This window comes from Pseudopipra pipra, chromosome Z, assembly GCF_036250125.1.
Source record: "Pseudopipra pipra isolate bDixPip1 chromosome Z, bDixPip1.hap1, whole genome shotgun sequence".
In the NCBI taxonomy this organism is placed as follows: Eukaryota; Metazoa; Chordata; class Aves; order Passeriformes; family Pipridae; genus Pseudopipra; species Pseudopipra pipra.
Window position 1 is genome coordinate 66,434,381 of NC_087581.1, and position 18,095 is coordinate 66,452,475.

General features: G+C 38.7%; 2 protein-coding genes across 7 annotated transcripts in view; both read right to left on the bottom strand.

Moving 5' to 3' along the window:
- Positions 1-4,065, bottom strand: part of MCCC2 (methylcrotonyl-CoA carboxylase subunit 2) — a 38,146-nt gene extending 34,081 nt beyond the window's left edge. Inside the window, exon 1 of the mRNA XM_064640973.1 lies at positions 3,658-4,065. Coding sequence (XP_064497043.1) covers positions 3,658-4,050 — 393 coding nt within the window. The 5' untranslated portion in view covers positions 4,051-4,065. The remainder of the gene's footprint in view (positions 1-3,657) is intronic.
- Positions 4,066-5,238: 1,173 nt separating this feature from the next.
- The window catches only part of BDP1 (B double prime 1, subunit of RNA polymerase III transcription initiation factor IIIB), a 51,768-nt gene continuing 38,911 nt past the window's right edge, over positions 5,239-18,095 (bottom strand). For 5 of the 6 annotated variants that reach the window (XM_064640969.1, XM_064640968.1, XM_064640971.1 and 2 more), the window contains 10 exons: positions 17,855-18,006; positions 17,055-17,196; positions 16,286-16,472; positions 14,919-14,979; positions 13,195-13,384; positions 11,574-11,790; positions 10,619-10,661; positions 9,451-9,742; positions 7,937-8,165; positions 5,239-7,584 (listed from right to left, as the gene is read on the bottom strand). In XM_064640969.1, coding sequence (XP_064497039.1) covers positions 7,456-7,584; positions 7,937-8,165; positions 9,451-9,742; positions 10,619-10,661; positions 11,574-11,790; positions 13,195-13,384; positions 14,919-14,979; positions 16,286-16,472; positions 17,055-17,196; positions 17,855-18,006 — 1,642 coding nt within the window. In that variant the 3' untranslated portion in view covers positions 5,239-7,455. Of the gene's footprint in view, positions 7,585-7,936; positions 8,166-9,450; positions 9,743-10,618; positions 10,662-11,573; positions 11,791-12,424; positions 12,542-13,194; positions 13,385-14,918; positions 14,980-16,285; positions 16,473-17,054; positions 17,197-17,854; positions 18,007-18,095 lie in introns of those variants that run through there. The other variant, XM_064640972.1, reaches the window with a different exon arrangement.

An 18,095-nucleotide genomic window follows, 5' to 3' on the forward strand; every position in this document is an offset into this window, starting at 1 on the left:
AGGATGAATGACCTAGACCAAATGGAATTTGGTAAACACTTTTTTGATTCCTCTTCTTTAGGTTGAACATAAAGATAAAACAAAGCTTTTTTTTTTTTTCTTTTTTAACCAGTCGAGTCTTCTTGCCATTATATCTCCAGAAAAACAAAGACTCATTGTTCTGAATATGAGTGATCCAGTACTGAGCTCATCACTTCTATCAGAATTATCCAAAACTTTGTGTGCTCATTACAGCAGAGCTTTTTTTTCCAATTTCTGAGGAATCTGAAGGTATTAGTCAAGCTTAATTTGTTGGGCTTTTCTGCAGACATATTAAGAACTATATTACCTTTTTGAAAAATGTAACTGCAATAAAAGAAGATGCTGCATAAAAAGACCGTATTGCCTTGTCTAATTGTCATTTAGACTATGTTTGAGTCTACTTTGACAGAAAAAAACACCTGGTGACTCTCTATATTCATGTATACTTCAACACTCAGACTTAAGGTTTCCCCTAGAAGCCACGAACGTTGCAGTTAAGGTTGTTCAGGTCAGTCTTGGGCACTTAAAGGCACCAAGATACAAAGCAGAAAGAAAATAAAAACATGTATGGCGGGACCTCACATTCTGTTTTAGATATATAGTGACTTTCAAAAGAACACACTTCTCCCCTTTTGTAATTGCTACAAATAGATTTAAAATATTCTACTGAAAGCTAAAAAACATTTACAGTGAAAAGAGGTCTGAGCAATTTTATCAGCTCGTCTACACAATTAATACATAAGGTATTAGAGGTATTCAGACTACACCTACAGTATTCACAGGTCATCCAGCAAGATCAAGGTAACTGAAACACTGAAGTCCAACTTTTGTACCTCTGTTGGCTCTTGGGAACAGGATTCCCCAAGTACAAATGAAGTGCCATCCCTGGTATGGTTCACAGCCTGCACTTGTATGAACCAAATAATTGCCTGCCAACACCAAACACGGGCAAGACATTGGCCTTAGTTAATGAAATCTCTCTGAAGCAAGGTGCCCCCCTGCAGCCCCAACGACTGGGGACACAGTAGGTCACTAGCCTCCTGCATCTCCTCCCTCCATTCCTTTTAAGACTGTATCAGTATGTCCATCAGATTATTCCCCTTTCAATCTATTTCTTTTGATAGTTTAATCGCCCCTCTCCCTGCCCATCACTGCACAGCTCCAACACCTACCTCTACACCTGTTTTTCTTCCTGCTAACCTGTGAAATCACACTGCAATGACCCACAGGCAGTTTTACACTGGCATGGCATCCCAAACCCCCAAGAACAAAAGAAGTCTCACTTTGTTATCTTGACTATGCTGTTCCTGTAAGAGACTATAGACAGTAACTGGCCACACAACCATGTGAAGCACTGAAGAAAACAAAACCTGCCCTTCCCAAAAGACTCTTCTTTACAAGTTAACTTTTTTTCCCCAGTGAAAAATCTGTAAATCAGCCACTGTAATTCCATATCTCTAAAAATCTGCAGTTGTCAGAACCACCCAACATTATTCTGTGCCAGCATTCAGCTTGTCTGGGTGGGTCATTTAGCAACATAAAATATTTTCCCTGTTTCTCCTTGTTCATTCAGCCTGTTTTCCCCAAATACACTTCATCTCTTGCCCACAGTACTGAGCTTGAAAACTCGCCTTTAACACAGAAAAAAAAAAGGAGCTAAAAAGACAGAGGATATTAAAAGAGGAACAGCAATCACAATCATGGGCTTCTTTACTAGATCCTCATTAACAACTAACTGTAGCTACCTTAGCTACTCTATATGAAAAATTGTGAAAAACCACTTTAGATAATCTATAAAAAATACCATATACACAAACATTTGTGTTGCTTAAATTCACTTAACCTTTATTATGATCTTTCACGCCTTTAAGCAAAACACATCATCATTATATTTTACCAAAAAGATGATGTTCTGAAATAATTTTGAATACGCACAGAAAAGACTCCTCTCAGAATCCAGTGTACTAGTTCTACCATGTATTTGTGAGCTCTTCATTATTGTCATTAATTAATGAAAAAAAGGCAAGTGAAGTGGCACCAAGTTCTTTCTGGAAGCTGGCCCACCAAGGGCTATAAAATTCTGCTGTTACGATGAGGGTTTCTACAAATTTTAAAGCAAAATCAAGAGGTGAAACCTACACTAATCCTACAGTTACTCCACAAGCTAAATGAATTACTCTCACACCAGCAAAGGGGCTCTAAGAGCTAATCCCTGAAATCTTCAAATAGACCTTCCTTCCTTTTCCAGAATTTAGACTCACTCACTTTGAAATTACCTTTTTTACCTATCTGGTTTGAAAGACAGTTTACATTATGAAGGCCAGCCTGTCTAGCTGAATTCACAGTCAGAAAGGCAAACATTGGCTAAAGAAGGCAAGACCTTCATCACTATCTTGTGTTTGCACTGTACTTTTATTTCAGATGGTTAAGCGCCTCACAGCAGGGACCTCAGCATTTTGTGTTTGCAAAGCACTACTTGCACTTACGCTGTTCTATAAATTATTTCTATCAAATACTAACAGCATTACCTATTTTACCAAGCCTTGCTTTCCTTTTGAGGTTGAAAGGTACAACAGACACAAATATAAATCTAGCGACAGCTGGGATGAGTAAAGACCTTTATTAAAATACCTTTCGTTGGTATGCAAAATACGAATGTACACACATACATATGTATACACACACTTCATATACACAAGCTTTGTATGTACACACACACACAGACACTCACAGAGACACACTCTGAAACTTCACAGGAGTTTCAGTCACCTAACTTCTGTCCCAAATTTAGTTTCAGCAAAACAAAGCACAATATCAAACACAGAACCAAAGGAGCTATTTCAATAAGAATACATGTTGTCCCTTCACCTGTTGTTTGATGTTTTACTTGGAATACAGACAAAAACAAATGCACGCTCTCCTATCAGTTTTGATCCACATCTAAGACCATGCTTTTCTCAGCCTTAGTGTAAACACGACTTTTATCTGAAACATGATAATGTTAATAATGCCCCATTAAAAATGAACCAACTTATACCAGATACAAATACTGTTCTCTTTTTGTAAATACAAGTGGAATTACACCTAATCCTTCTCCTCAAAAGATGACGTTTATGGAGGCATGTCCGTGACGGTACAGCTATTACACCTATTTCCAACTCGGGAATCAATTTGCAAACACAAGGACACGTCCAACTCCGAAATCATCAGGCTCCATCCTCACCCGCCTGAAAACTCCCCGTCTCCACTTCAATTAGCACGGTACCGATCAGCTTAAAACACAGAGAGCAACGGCCTTCCGATTAAAAAAAGCGTAAAAGTATCCGTGACGAGGCCGTCGCCCGGTACAAACCCACGTTCATTTCACACGGCAGAGCTGCCCGCCCAGGCTGAAGGAAGCGATCAGAACCCGCCGTTCAACCCGCGTGGGGCGGGAGCAGCGCTGGGACCCCGCCCGAGGCGCCGGCACGCGCTGGCCGAGCACCAAATGGCCGCCGCTCGCGCCAGCGACTCCATGGCGGCCACTGCGACCCCGCGCGGGCCCCGCCCTCCCGAAGCCGCCCGGCAGAGGGGGAGGCCGGACCCCGCCTCCCGGGGCCGCCCGGGGCTCCCGCGCCGCCGCCCGGCCCGCCATACCTGATAGAGCGCGGAGCTCGCGTCGGGGCGCGACCCCACCGCCGCCACCGCCTCGCCGCGGTACCCGCGGGCGAGCAGCGGGCGCAGCAGCCCCAGCAAGCGGCCCGGGAGCCGCGGGGCGCCCACCAGCATGGCCGGGCCGGGCCGAGCGAAGCCGAGCCGAGCCAAACCGAGCCAAGCCAGCCGGCCGTCCCAGGCCGCGCCGCTGCCGCCACTCCCCCCGCCGCAGCCAATGGGCACAGCGGGGCCGGCCCGAGGCGCAGGGCCTGTGCCCGCTCCCCGGGACCTGGGGGCAAGGGGGTGCGGAAGAGCGTCCCGTGGAAGAATTTCGCGTAGGATTACATGCTTGTGCAGCCAGGGAGAGCCCCTTGGCCTTCTCAGACACTTCGTCATACAGTAATAGGGACAGAGCTTTTTAGAATCCAAACCTCTCTGGTCGAGTTGCTTCCTTGTTTGAACGCTTTGCTGTTCTCCAGCATTCCAGTTTAACAGTTTTAAATCAAGGCCGCTGTATTCAGAGAGAGATAATACCGAGGAGTCTGATACCAAGTAAATCAAGTGCTATTCTAAAACAAAACCACAGGACAACAATGTTCCTGTTAAACTACATTCAGCTGGTTACCACCAGGCCAGCAGGTCTTCATGCACCCTGGTGTTGCAGCCCAGACTTGAGCCTTTCCTTTAGCCCACACTTAAAGAATCACAGAATTGGAAGGGACAGACAGGGACCATCATGTCCACTACTGGCCCTGCACAGGACCATCCCCACAAGTCACACCATGTGCCTGAGAGTATCATCCAGATGCTTCACGAACTCTGTCAGGTTTGATGCTGTGACCACTTCCCTGGGGAGCCTGTTCCAGCACACAACCACCCTCTGGAGGAAGATCCTTTTTCTAATATCCAACCTAAATCTCCCCTGACACAGCTTCAGGCCATTCCCTCAGCTCCTGTCACTGGTGACCATAGAGAAGTGTCTGCCCCTCCTCTTGCCCTCACAAGGAAGTTACAACTGCAATGAGCTCTCCCCTCAGCCTCCTCTTCCCCAGGCTGGACAGACCAAGTGCCCTCAGCCGCTCCTCACACGGCTTCCCCTCAAGGCCCTTCACCATCTTCACTGCCCTCCTTTGGACACTCTCTAATGGCTTAATATCTTATTTTGTGGCGCCCAAAACTGCACACAATATTCAAGGTGAGGCTGCCCCAGTGCAAAGCAGAGCAGGACAATCTCCTCCCTCGACCGGCTGGTGATGCTTTGCCTGATGCTCCCAGGACAGGGTTGGCCCTCCTGGCTACCAGGGCACTGCTGACTCACATTCAACTTGCCATCAACCAGGACCCCCAGGTCCCTTTCCATGGCACTGCTTTCCAGCATCTCACTCCCCAGCCTGCCCATACATCCAGGGTTGCCCCATCCCAGGCACAGGATCTGGCACTTTCCTCTGTTAAACTCCATATGGTTGATGATTGCCCAGTCCTCAATTTGTTGAGGTCTCTCTGCAGGGCTTCCCTGCCTCTACCATACTATGCCTATGAGCATTTAAAAACGGCAACTGATATTCAAAGAAATGGAAACACTGGTAATAGAAAATAATTTATTCACATAATTTACACAGAGAATAGAAGTACTTTCCTTGAAATAGAAAGCTCATATGCAATGATACAGGGTGTCAGACAACTCTAAGCAAAGCAGTCTTATGCCACATCTTTGTAAAAATGCTACTCAGAGGCATTGAGATTTCACCAATATTTTCTTACATCCTTCATCATAATAGAACTTTCATACACAAAACAGAACACAAAAAACTGACCTACGTCTATTCAAATTAAAATTGTTCTTTAAAAAAAAAATCTAACAAAGTGCATGGAATTTACTGCAAGGAAAGAGAAAGCATAACCCCAATTAACAATTCAGATAAGGCACCATAAATCTTAGTAATGAAATAGTTGATTTTTTCCCCACCTTGTAATCTGAATGCAAGCTAAAATGTATGCAACTAAATGTAGAATGATTATCCCCTCAGTACGCACTCAGAAGGTACTCACAGCAACTGTTTCATAGATACTCCCCACAATTCTATTTTTAGGCTCTATGAGTGCAAGTGATATAAACATGCCACATGTATCAGGAAATAAGTAAACACTTGCATACTTAAAATAATATCTACAAGATATACAATACATAGTTTTATGTATACATAAATCTATTTTATAATGTACAGTAAGACTATTTAGATAAACATTTCAAGTTAAATGGATTAGGCAAAGTACAAGACATCATCGGAACAGAAACTGTTGGTGCTATTGGAGGGTTTTTTGGGGGGGTGAGGTGGGTTGATCATATGCTTTCAAATAAGTTACTTCACACTGGGATCATTAGTCCCTTTTCTATCACCTCAAGGAATACTGCTGACAGTGACATTTCATTGACAGAGGCCTGCTAATATATCAATTTGCAGTAACAGTAGCTTTTATATTTTTCCTCACTGACAAAATTTTAAATAACTTCTGAAAAGACAAACATTCTCGAACTTACTCAAGTCCTTCAGAATTAACTGCATACTTATATTATTTACCTGCCAGTAAAAAATTACCCAGTTAAAAGCTGATAACAGATTTCAGTTTCACATTCATAATAAATAATTTATTTTGCGAAAGTACCTGCTACTATTAAGTAACAGGAGAAAAATTTAGACTATTCAAATCTAAACACTCATTCCTATGCAAGCAGGAGTTTCCAAGTAAACACTGAATCTGTCAGTGACCACCTGACACTTTGACACTGCATAAACCTCATTACCTCATCATCTTGATGAGGTAAGTAAAAAACCTAAAGCTACACTGGAATTTTATAGCAAGTTACAGTACAAGTAGACATGCAACATGAGAAAACCCTTCAAATTGAAGTGCTTCAAAGCAGCAAATCCTCAAAACAACGACATTGTACAGTCATGGTTTAAATCCAATCTCTTTGTGCTTCTTTGCACAAGGGAAACCGAGGAAGGCAGCAAATATACAAACACTTACATGTAAAACCAAGAAAAAGAAATTGTATCGATCACTTTGTTTTCCAATTTAGAAGAAAATTAGCATTTATACTAGGGAACATCAATCTCTTCCTCCCAGTGATGAACATTGCAAAGATTACCTTGTGCTAATGTGTTTTAGTAAATGGTGTTGTCTAGTTTTCAATACATTTTTAAGGAACCAATATTCCTGGGCTTTTCAGGTTGGGATCTTTTAATTTATGTAATTAAAAACTGTTAAAAAAAATACATAATTTGGAGATTCTAATAAAAATACCTGCAGTGCTTAACATATCTACGTATTTACGACACTACTTCCAGTATTTGCATTCTGATCTTCAGAGATTACACTCTGCCTAAAAGGTTCATTCTTCCTAACATAACATACTTCACAAAAAGAAGTAAAGAATTTGTATAGCCAGTACCGATAGCTTTAGCATTAAAATGCAAAGGGATATTTGTTACAAGATTAAACATTATTTCATTGCACTTTCCTGCAAGGTAGTCATGCCAGCATCTAAACAAGTAGAACTACAGGTCAGCAGTCTCTAGTATGGTCCAATGACATCATTGTAGTGGTTTAGATTATGTCAACATTTTGAAAGTATCCAGGTTGCTTCAGAAGGAATCCATTTCATCTTTATGGTATTAATTAACAACAGTATTATTGGCTGATAGTAAGTGTGGCATAACAAATGTCAGAACAAAAAAAAAATCCTCTTTTCTTGTTGCAGTATATCCTGTAATCCTAGGTTTTTATAAAACCCATTTGCTATTCTGAATCATCCACTTCCATAAAGATGTCACTGAAAAAATACTCAGAGATTCTGGTTGGTTCTTCTTCCTTCTCTTGATCTTCAGCACAAAGAGGTGCCTTCTCAGATGAGTTGTTACTTGGAACCTAACAAAACAAGAAAAGATTGCTCTTAAGAGTATTAATCTCTGTATGTGTAAGTCTAAATATATTTACACATATACACACTTGAGCTTCCTATTTATGTAGGAAGTTTCAACACAAAAACCTCAGTTTACTGAAAATGGGAAGCAATGTCACAAATGGGGATACATGTAGAGAAAAAACAACTTAGCTCCCTTACAAGTTTCTTAGATATGCACAAGTCAGAATTTGTTCAAGGGAGCAGATATCTCTCTCAAAACGTGAGCGCTACATGTGCAACCACCCACTCCTGAAACCCTAATTTGCTGTTCTTCACATCTAAAAAATGCATGGGTGCTCCAAAGTAAACACATACCATAACTGCAGCATCAGCAGCTACATGCTCATATTCCACAGATGTAGAGGGAAGGGAACAAGTTTCCCTATCACACTTAGTGGAGGGAGTGGGTTTCTTTAAACTTCGTTTTGGAGTCACAGTTTGAGGCTTTTGGATCTTCCCTCTATTTCCTTTGGTATCTTCTGCAGATTCAGAACTACTTTTTTTGCAAATTAAAGATAAAAATCCCAATGGTTTTCGTCCACCCCTGTTCAAAACAAATAACAGTCAAGATGTCATAGGATTGCTCCAAAGAAGGAAGATGTAAATAGTATTGCAGAAGTCCAAGTCATTACACAGAAAATAAATACACACCTATAGGATATATGAAAATTGTAAGAAAAAACTCAAAAGTCATTCTGAGAAAGGCTTTTGTATTCCTGAATATTCTGGCACAAGAGTTTTTGAAGAGTTACAGAGACTCTTGACAATTTCCAACCTGAGAACAGGAAGCTACTATTTGATATTAATCCACAGCCCATAACAAGATACTAGACCTTCAGAAAGCGATTCCAACAGTGATTGAGACACATTCCTAAAGAACAAACTGAAAAGAGCATCCTTCATGTAATCAATGGAAAAAAACCCTGATTCCCAAGGATGGGGCCACAGCAGACTACTCTAAACACCAGAAAGAAGACTATCTGCTGCAGGGTTTCAGGCTACTTATAGCATCAAACCTGGTACCAGTGAAGTTATGGAAGTCACAGCATTGAGGAAGGTACACAGAGCACTAAGGTATTAAGAGTTTACAAATCAGAAAATAAACTTTAGGGCAAGGATTCTGATGTTAATGCATCATTATCCAGTTGCTGTAGATGTCCCCAAGTACAAATAAGCCAGTATTGGTACTCACACAGGCAAAATGAAAAAGTAAATGACAGGATCAGAAGAGGATAGTGCAGCACCACAGTCAAAATCAGTGAGCACAGGAACAATAGAGAGCAGGGACTCAAACACTCAAACAAACATTAGAGAAAGGTATATTTAAAAAAGTCAAGTCAATGGATAGATAAAAGGAATATCCTCTAAGCTGCCATGATTGAAACTCCTTTGGAGAAATGACACATCTTAAGTTAGTCCAAAAAACCAGTGTGCTGAGTACTATACCAGTAACAAATCTTACTGGCAGCACAAATACCAAAATACATGGATGGGTATATATCTCACAACATAAGACTTAGGTAAGGAAAACAAAAATTATCCTAAGCCCCTATCATAGCCAATGGATGTCTGCCTGACAAGAGGCATCTGTCAATGTCTAAATAGACACACAGTATGTCAGTAGTGTCCCTGGTCAATATGGTCATTTAATGAGTAAAATAATTCAAATTTCAAAGCAGACAGTTTGATCCTTTCTAACTTGCAGGAGAATATAGATACTGTAACTCTTAGCCATGTAAGTCACAAACAATGATACTGATAAAATACTCAACAGGGAAACAAGGGTTTTTTTTACAGAACAGGCTAACAAAACATTATTGCATAAATACCTGAGTATTGGAGTTTTTGAAGATGATGGGCTTCCAGAATATTCCAACTGTCCAGATTCATGCACACTCTCCTGCTTTCCTTGTCCACTTATTTCTCCTATTCTGTTAGAGGTTAATCTAGATATCACCTCCTCTTCCTGTTTGGATGCTGAATTTTCAAGTGGTGCTTTCCGTAAGTTCTCCAAAGTCTCAGGCTGGCTTCTCTTAGTGAGTTGTGACACAGACTCAGACACCAACACAGAGGTAAGTACTTTCTCCTTTGCTGAAGGCTCTGTTTTTCGAAAAGGATTCCCTGTAAAAGGATTTAAGAGTCGAAGACTTCAGTGATAACATAAGAGCCCAAAAGGCGCCTGTGATATTAAGATGGCTTGCACCATTGCAAGAGAGTGGCTGAATTTTTGTTCAGGTTCTTTTGTAGTTTATATTTTTAAGTCACCACTAAGAACTAAAAATTCACGGTCTACTTTGAAAGTCTGTAAGATCTTAGACATGTTATGGGGAAAAGCTGATAGAACCATGGTATTAGATTTTACAGCACGCTCATCCTCCTCCTCCTCTCATCCTTTACAGCACACCATAGAACTTAGTCAAGTCATCTCACTGTTTAAGCTTCTACAATTTCCCTTTAAATTCTTTATCAGGGCCAAAACATCATTCTCCAAGCCCTTCACAGGCTCAGATCACCGAAGATTGCATTGTCAGCAATTCTGCTTTCTCTCTGATTTTTCAGAGGCAGATTAGGCTTTCAAACAATTATTTTTTCAAATAGAAATGCAAAATAAAAAAAAAATATATATATTATTTGGGCATAGTGTGGTTAAAATGCCAGTTAATACTTTTGATTACTAGTGCTCTCCAACAGGTGGAAATATCTGTTTAGGAGAAGATAACATGTTTAGTCAAAAAAACCTCTCAAATTTCACAGACTACCTACAGCAATGTTTTTAGGACCATTATGAAATTAACAGCCAGTTACGTAATCCAACATATCTAGTTTATAGCAGAAAACAACAAATGGTGGTATTACCATAGTACCAGGAAAATTTGTTTCTACTTTTATGTTAGATAGTTTCATACAGAAATGTTTAGCACGACAGCCAGTATTAAACTGTGATGTGTTAAGCTTTACATTCATTATACTTTGGTTTACAAGTTTAAGTTTACCTACCAGAAGCCATCATTGGTGCATCTTTGGATTTAATTGAATAACCCTGTATTTTAAAAAGAAAAAAAAAATAAGTTATTTTCTCTATTGCTCTCAATACAGAAGTGACTATGAAAATTGATAAACTTGTATCACACATGTTCTAAATTCTAAGAGTTCTAAGAACACGAGTGAAACAGAAGACAGTAAAGCATCATTCATTACTTAACTCATTTCCTGAGTAGGTTTTTTAAGGTGTTCTTATGACAAATGACTTGACAAGGATATCAAGATGAGAGATCAAAAGAAGGAAGAGGACTGTAATCCAGTCCTTCCTAGAAAAGCTGCCTGAGTCATGTGGGGAATTACCACCCGTTCCTACACCAAGGTACACTACACAATCCTAGCCTATTCACAAAAATCAACAGTAGCCATTGCCACAAGCTTGGCCATATTCTAAAAAGCATAGAAGGAAGCTGGAAACATGCTAGCCAGTTTTCACTGGCAGCTTGCTCTTTTAAACTAGTACCTGCTGTGTCAAAAATTGATAGGAGCATATCTAACAGCTCCTTCATGTAATAGACATGGTGCAGAATCACAACATCATTCAATGAACCTAAGCAGTTTGTCAATCATCCAATATACCCACAGAGTTTCCCCTCCTGCAATGTCATTGCCAGAAAGGCTATGCTGAATGAACCAAATAAGACATATCCTAGTCTGCCTCATAGGAAGTCTAATTAAAAAAATCTGAGAGCCCACAGATTCTGAAAAAACCTGATACTAAATAAATGAACACCCAAAAACTGTTGTAGAGTTCAAAATTAAAAGCAATCTACTGGTGTTGCTTTTCCTTTAAGTTGTATAGGCACTACATATTTAAGCAAGTGGCACCATTAAAAAATGAACATCATTAAAATGCTGTATTATTGTTATGCATTTACACTATGCACGAAGAATCACCACATTTTGATCCTACCTTACAAGAGGTTTCCAAGCTATCTTCCGCTGCAACAGTAGACACAGTTTTCTTGGCAGTAGGAAAATCATTCTCTTCAAGCTCAGCAGCTGATCGTTTCCGAGTTGTCTGCAACTTTGGAACAGGGTCTACTGATGCACTGTCTAGTTGTTTGGTTTCCATACTGCTGTTTAAAGGTGTAGCAATTTCACCAGCTGCAGCTGTCATGGATCCAATGCTGTTAATATATAACGTCATTACTGTGACTTTATAAGAAGCCAAAATTTAATTTGTATAACATTTCTGTATGGAAGTTACGCATGGATCTGTGGTGATACTCCTTCTCACTTATTGTCAAAATTAACTTCAAATGTACTATTTACTACCAAGAAAGATTTTGTTGTGCTATCTTGAGTTAGAGTTTTTCTAGTCATAATGGAATCTAGTTACTTTAGCTGTTCCATTTGAACTCCACGTGATCTTTTCATAAAATGTAAAAATATGGCGACTAATTAAATGCCCTAGAAAATGTTAAAATACAGTATTATTTATAAGCACAGTTGAATCCCTGTACCCTGTATGATCTCAAAAGACAGTAAGACATACAGGGAAGTAGCAGAGACTAGGGAAAGAGTGTAAAACAGTAAGAGAACAGTGAGACAGGACATGTACTTCAACTCTGCCTGTCAGCAATTCTGTCTATAATCAGTAGTTCCACAGGAGTGAGAATTCTTAGGCTGTGTAGCCAACGTTCACTCAAAGACCTTTCCTTTCTATAAGAGAATGACATTAGCATCTGATATCACAGGGCAAGATCCTCCACAATTATGTGGAATTGCATCACATCTCTAGTTATGATCTGAGGACTTACATTAGTATAGTAATAGGGGGGTTTTTTACAACTTTGCAACACTTCCATTCTTCAGAGTGTCTTTTTCCTTTGATGATGTTTTTTTTTTCTCCCAAACTGACCAGGAGATTTAGTTCAACTGTAATGTTGAAATAACAATTTTGTTACATTGCGTTGAGAGGTACTGATTGTAAAAGAAACTCAAACCCTTTGTATCACAGTATACAAACCAGGTATTAATCTGTTGAGTAATTAATTAATTTGTTTGCGTTTGCACCTCTTCTGCCTTCTGAACAGTGCACAAATTCAAGAGAATGATAGCAGAATTTATATATACTGTTTATCATGTTCTCCAGAAGACCATCCACATGAAAAATTTGGAAGAGCAATTAATAAACAGCTACTTTGCAGAACAGTTAAAGTACTGTAAAAATGCAAACGTGCTAAGATTTTTTCATTTCAATTGCTTTTCATTATAAGTATCCACAGCAGAATAGGCTCAGGATGGAAACATAACTTCTACTGAGAAGGAAGACTTGCTCTAAAGGATAAATCAGAATCAAGGTTGATGCCAAAATCCCAGCTAACTAAAACACTAATTTTAAATCACTGATGAAATCTTACTCGAATCTGATTAGAGCCCTTTTCACTTTCTTAATTCACTGACCAGTCTGTCAAAATTATTTCCTCTTGCATTTCTTCTTTTGAGAAGTTCTAATCTGTACTGCACATTCAAGGAACAATCAAGGTACACAAAAGGTGTTTCACTTTGATCAAAAATAAAGCATTTACCTTTCCACTTCAGTCACAGTTGTTTCACTTGCATTTATTGGACTGATAAGTATTGGGGCTGGTAGTAATGGTTCTGCAGTTTGTTCCAGTACAACAGATGCATCAAACTCTTCTGAGTCAACTGGGATTTCCACCAATGTTAAAACGAATGTCTGTTCCTCCTCTGGACATCTACGATCATCGTTCACTACTATAATTTTTTTCAGGGGAATAAAGAAATATCAAATAACTATTATTCAAATTTGAAATTACGCTGTTCTCTTCATGGTCTTCCTACATGGTGTAATGAAATTTTAGGCACTCATTTCTTCATGGAAAAAGGCACTGGGCATATTCTTGAGACAAGCTGCTTCCTTTCTCCTTAGATGAGATACGCATCGTCATCCCCTGGAGCCTACTCATTGCAGTGGAGTCCTGATTACCATTCAGAATGAAGAATATTAAAAATGCCTACTAGGGATGAAGCTTTTTAAGTGGGTGTTCTAGCATTAGAGAAGATTAAATTTGCAGTTTAATTAAACTCGTGTCATGATGGTCAAATGGCCCTGTCTTTAATTTCAACTGTCAGGTATTAAGAGTTTCTTCTATAAATGGCAGGTGTCTGCTGCTTTGAAGGTAAACACAAGTATTTTTTCCCTAACTGTGGACAGGCAGAAGAGGACCTGAGAAGTATAGTCCTGAATTTAATAAATGAAAAATAGAAATAATTTAATCAACAGATAGACATTAACAGATAACTGCAGAATTAAGAAGAGAACATTTGTAAAGTTTTCAAAAGATGGAAAACAACAGTGGTACTCCATTACTTAAGACAGCTCTCACTGATGATGTAAAGTTGTTATTCCAACCTCAACTCGCTTTGGTTCTTAATCTAATTAAATATGATTTAAGATGCTTCATCCCAAGATCCTGGCAATAACAGCATAACAACAGATGTCTAAGAAGAAGTATTACCCCTATCTTTTGCACAAGCTCATGAGTTACAGCTTTGGAGTGCAGTTTCCATGTAAAGTAAGTACTCTGTGCTTCTGCCACAGTGACTATCCCATATATTAGATAAATAGTGGTTCCACACAAACTGTATTTCAATTTGTTTCGGGGAAAAGCAGACATCACATTCATAATTTTCATCCCATCTAATCAGTTAGGCATTAATCTGTTGACTCAGTACAGCTAAAGAAGGAAGTCTGATTGTCTCCTTCCTTATACTTCTCATCTCCTTTCTCTCCTGCTCCACACTTGCACAGTACAGCCCTCCTACTCAAAACTCTGACAACAGCATTCACTTGGTAACTTCATGAGCAGCTATAGCTCCCTAAACCAGTGGAGAACAGCATAGTATCTCACCCTTTGTCATGTTCAGTTTTTGACAGGTGAGTCACAGGCTCATAAAGGGCTCTAAAAACTGCTATACCTAGCATGAGGTAAGCAGCAGGAGCCCACAGCACGCAGAGGGAGCAAGAAGTTTCCCTGCCAGTGATATTTAAACTTAATGAAGGGCTGGCCATTCCAAAAGTTCCCAAGTCTAGCTTGTGGTAAAGAAATGTAATGGTAAGAGGCTAGGGCAGGAAACGTCACTGTGCTGTGGGTCATTATTTTTGTTAATGAAAAAGATTGATTAACCATGTCAATGAAAATACTTAATTTTTTTGTTCATCTTTGCATAATTGCAAGATACACAAGTGTGGGCTTTTGCTAACTTTGAATATTAGCACATTATATACCTGAAGTTTCTTCTGTGCTGCTTACGCACTGTCGTTGAGCATCCTCAGTGCAAGCTTCATTCTAGAAACAACACAGTTGAAATAAAACAACTTAATAAATCTGGGAAATTAGGAAACAGGAAAGAAACAAAGCAAGTCAAATGCTCAAGAGCAAAAAAAAAATCTAATCACATCATCATAATTGCATTTGTCAGCTTTCACTTCTAGATGTTCTAAGTTGAAGGATATTAGCCTGACAAGGACAAGAAACACTGGGGAAATATAAAATTTATATGCAGCTCATTGTCTGTATTGATGGTTTGTCAAAATAAATTTATACTTCCTACAGCACAACTCTGTCAGAGATGACTCACACAATAAATTGTTCAGTGGCACTAAGGAAACAAATTCCTCCAACTCTTACAAAACCACTCAGTGCCAAAGAAAAACACCAAGCTCTGCAGCTCATCTCTCCCTTCCCTTTTATGGCTTCTCCCTTTGCTAAAAACAGGAATACTCTACTGCAAATTGCCTTTTTTCATACTCTCTGCCAGTCCTGTAAGAGCCAAATCATTCTTGTACCTTGTTCTAATATGAAATCAGCCTTGACACACCAACAGGTTGCACTGGGGAAACAAGGTTTTATGGATCAGCTGTTCCACCGTAACTGCATGTTCATTGATCTCAGACAACACTGGAAAACCTGAGGGAACTTAGAATGAACCTTCCCCTCATGAAGAAATAAGATAATTCTCATTTATACTAGAACAGGGATACACAAACCACTGCAAAGAAATGGATGCGAAAGAGACACTGTTTGTCCATAATATATAAAAAGATAATATGCGTCATATATGTATATGTAAAATATGTAAAATATGTATATGTAAAATATGTAAAATATGTATATGTAAAATATGTAAAATATGTATATGCAATATGATAATATACACATAAAGCTCTTAACTGGGTTTTTAAATAAATGAGAAACAGCATAACAAAGGATGCAGTTTGTTTTAAACAAAGCAAAGGAAAGCAACAATGAATATGCTGCATCCAAGCAGTAACATTTTAACTTAATTTTAATTTAAACAAATATAACAATAAGAGGTCACACTGAATAGTTACAGGAATCTTAGGTAACTTCTTCCATCCAAATTTTGCCAGTGTATATCACTTATTGCTGAAATGCTCTGAACAGTTGCAAAGACTAAGTTTGACTGAAAGATTGTTTGGTTATGCCTCTGAAAAAAGGCCAGTTTCATTCACTTCATTCACAGCTTAGGTACCAGGTCTTTAAAACAGGTGAGTACATTTGCACTGAAAAACCTCTTCCTTTACAGAATTATAGAAACTGGACACTTCTAGACTGTAATTAAGTTCTTTACCTGAGTAAAGTTGACTGTGCATATATTGCGCTCAAGAGGACAAGGATTTTGCTCAGGAACTTCATCCACAGAACTTTGATTTGGACAATCCTCTAGTCCAAGGTGTGATTTTTCAGATTTTGGGGATGCAATTACAGGTCTTATATATCCTGAATTTCCACAAGCACCTCTCATCTGTTTTTCTGCTCTGTAAGGTATATATCTAGTTAGTTTGGAACCAAATGAAGATACACTGTGCATCTGCTAAATTCTGTGTTATGATTTATTTAATATGAAGCATATGTAGGTATAGAGAAGAAACAAGGTACTTGTTTAAAAACTACATTATTGTACTGAACAGAATGCATAATCTTGCAACAAGTCTATATGAAGTATTTCAGGAAAAAGTCTACGTAACTCCACTAATGGAGACTTTCCTACTACAAGCACAGCCAAGCAGGAACCCTTACAAGCTCATTAACATTTCCAAATTGATCAACTTCCTAACTTTTCCTTTCAGATGCAGTTTTATGGAAGATAGTTAAGCAGCAAGGTAATTACAAAGTTCTGGAACAGCAAACCTAAGTTAATGCTTTACTTCCAAAAGCTGTAGCACCACACACAAGACAGAAAAACCTTAAAAATTGAAGTCTCAACTGCACACTATCTGCATAAACACACACAGTGTCTGTAAGCACACTGTTTCCATCACAGTTGCACACTGAACTTCAGCTGCATATTTTAAGAGACTGTAGGAATAAAGTCGATATTAACTGCTGAGTCTTCCTACCTCTCAGTTTTGTCTACTTGCTTGATAAGTTCCATACTCTGAGTTGCAAAATCATGAAGAACTGAAGAATCATCTGCAGCTGGTCTGATCTGTTCTAGTTCCACCTTCTGCATTTCTGCAGTATCCCTCATGGTTGTAGGATCTAAGATTTATAAGAATAAAAGTTAAAATAATGGGGTTCTTATCTGCATGTGTGTATATATATATATATATATTCATTTATTTTTTACATATAATCTTGCATATATTAAAGTTATGTATATGTGTATATATTAACATACTGCAAAATGATTAACAATTTTGCTGTACATGTGCACATGTATATTTATGTCTTATATAAATAAGACACATACACATATCTCATCTTGTTTTTGTATGTTTTGCATTTTGCCATTGATATGAAGATAACTAAGAGTTTGAAGACCACCTTTTTTGTAAAGGAAAACCTTTCTAGCTCCTCTTCTACTTTTAACAGAAGGGAAAGATGGTATTAATAGAAAAAAAGTACACTGTATTGTGCTGTTATTTCTGTAATTTGCCTTTCAGTAATTTAAGTCCTTTCCAGGTAATTTCAGACCTGCAGAGAAAAACTGCTATTCAAATTTCATTTCATTTTATACTCAAAGGTGTACTTTTGTATAAAACTATACTAAAATGAGTACCCCATATGACAGGGGTGATGTATCATCTGTGAAGATGAATAGAAAGTGAAGACTCTCAGCTCAGTTTCATTTCATGAATCGGTATCAATATATCTGAATAAACCATTTTCAGAACCCTAGGACAAGAAACAGGCTTACCAGTTTGAATTTGCTCTAGTTGTTCCACAAGTACATTTGTGTTAAGTAACTTCTGTGTTATGTTTTCACTGGACCTCAATACTCCAAAGGTTGGCTCAGGCTGCAGGAGTCTGTCTCCTGTCAGTTCCATACTATTCACCACAGGCAAAGAGCTATTATTGCAAGTAAAAAGAAAAATGCCATCAGTACAGTTCTTGATATTTGACAGTTAGTGCAGAGAAGATGTAAGAGATATGGAGTA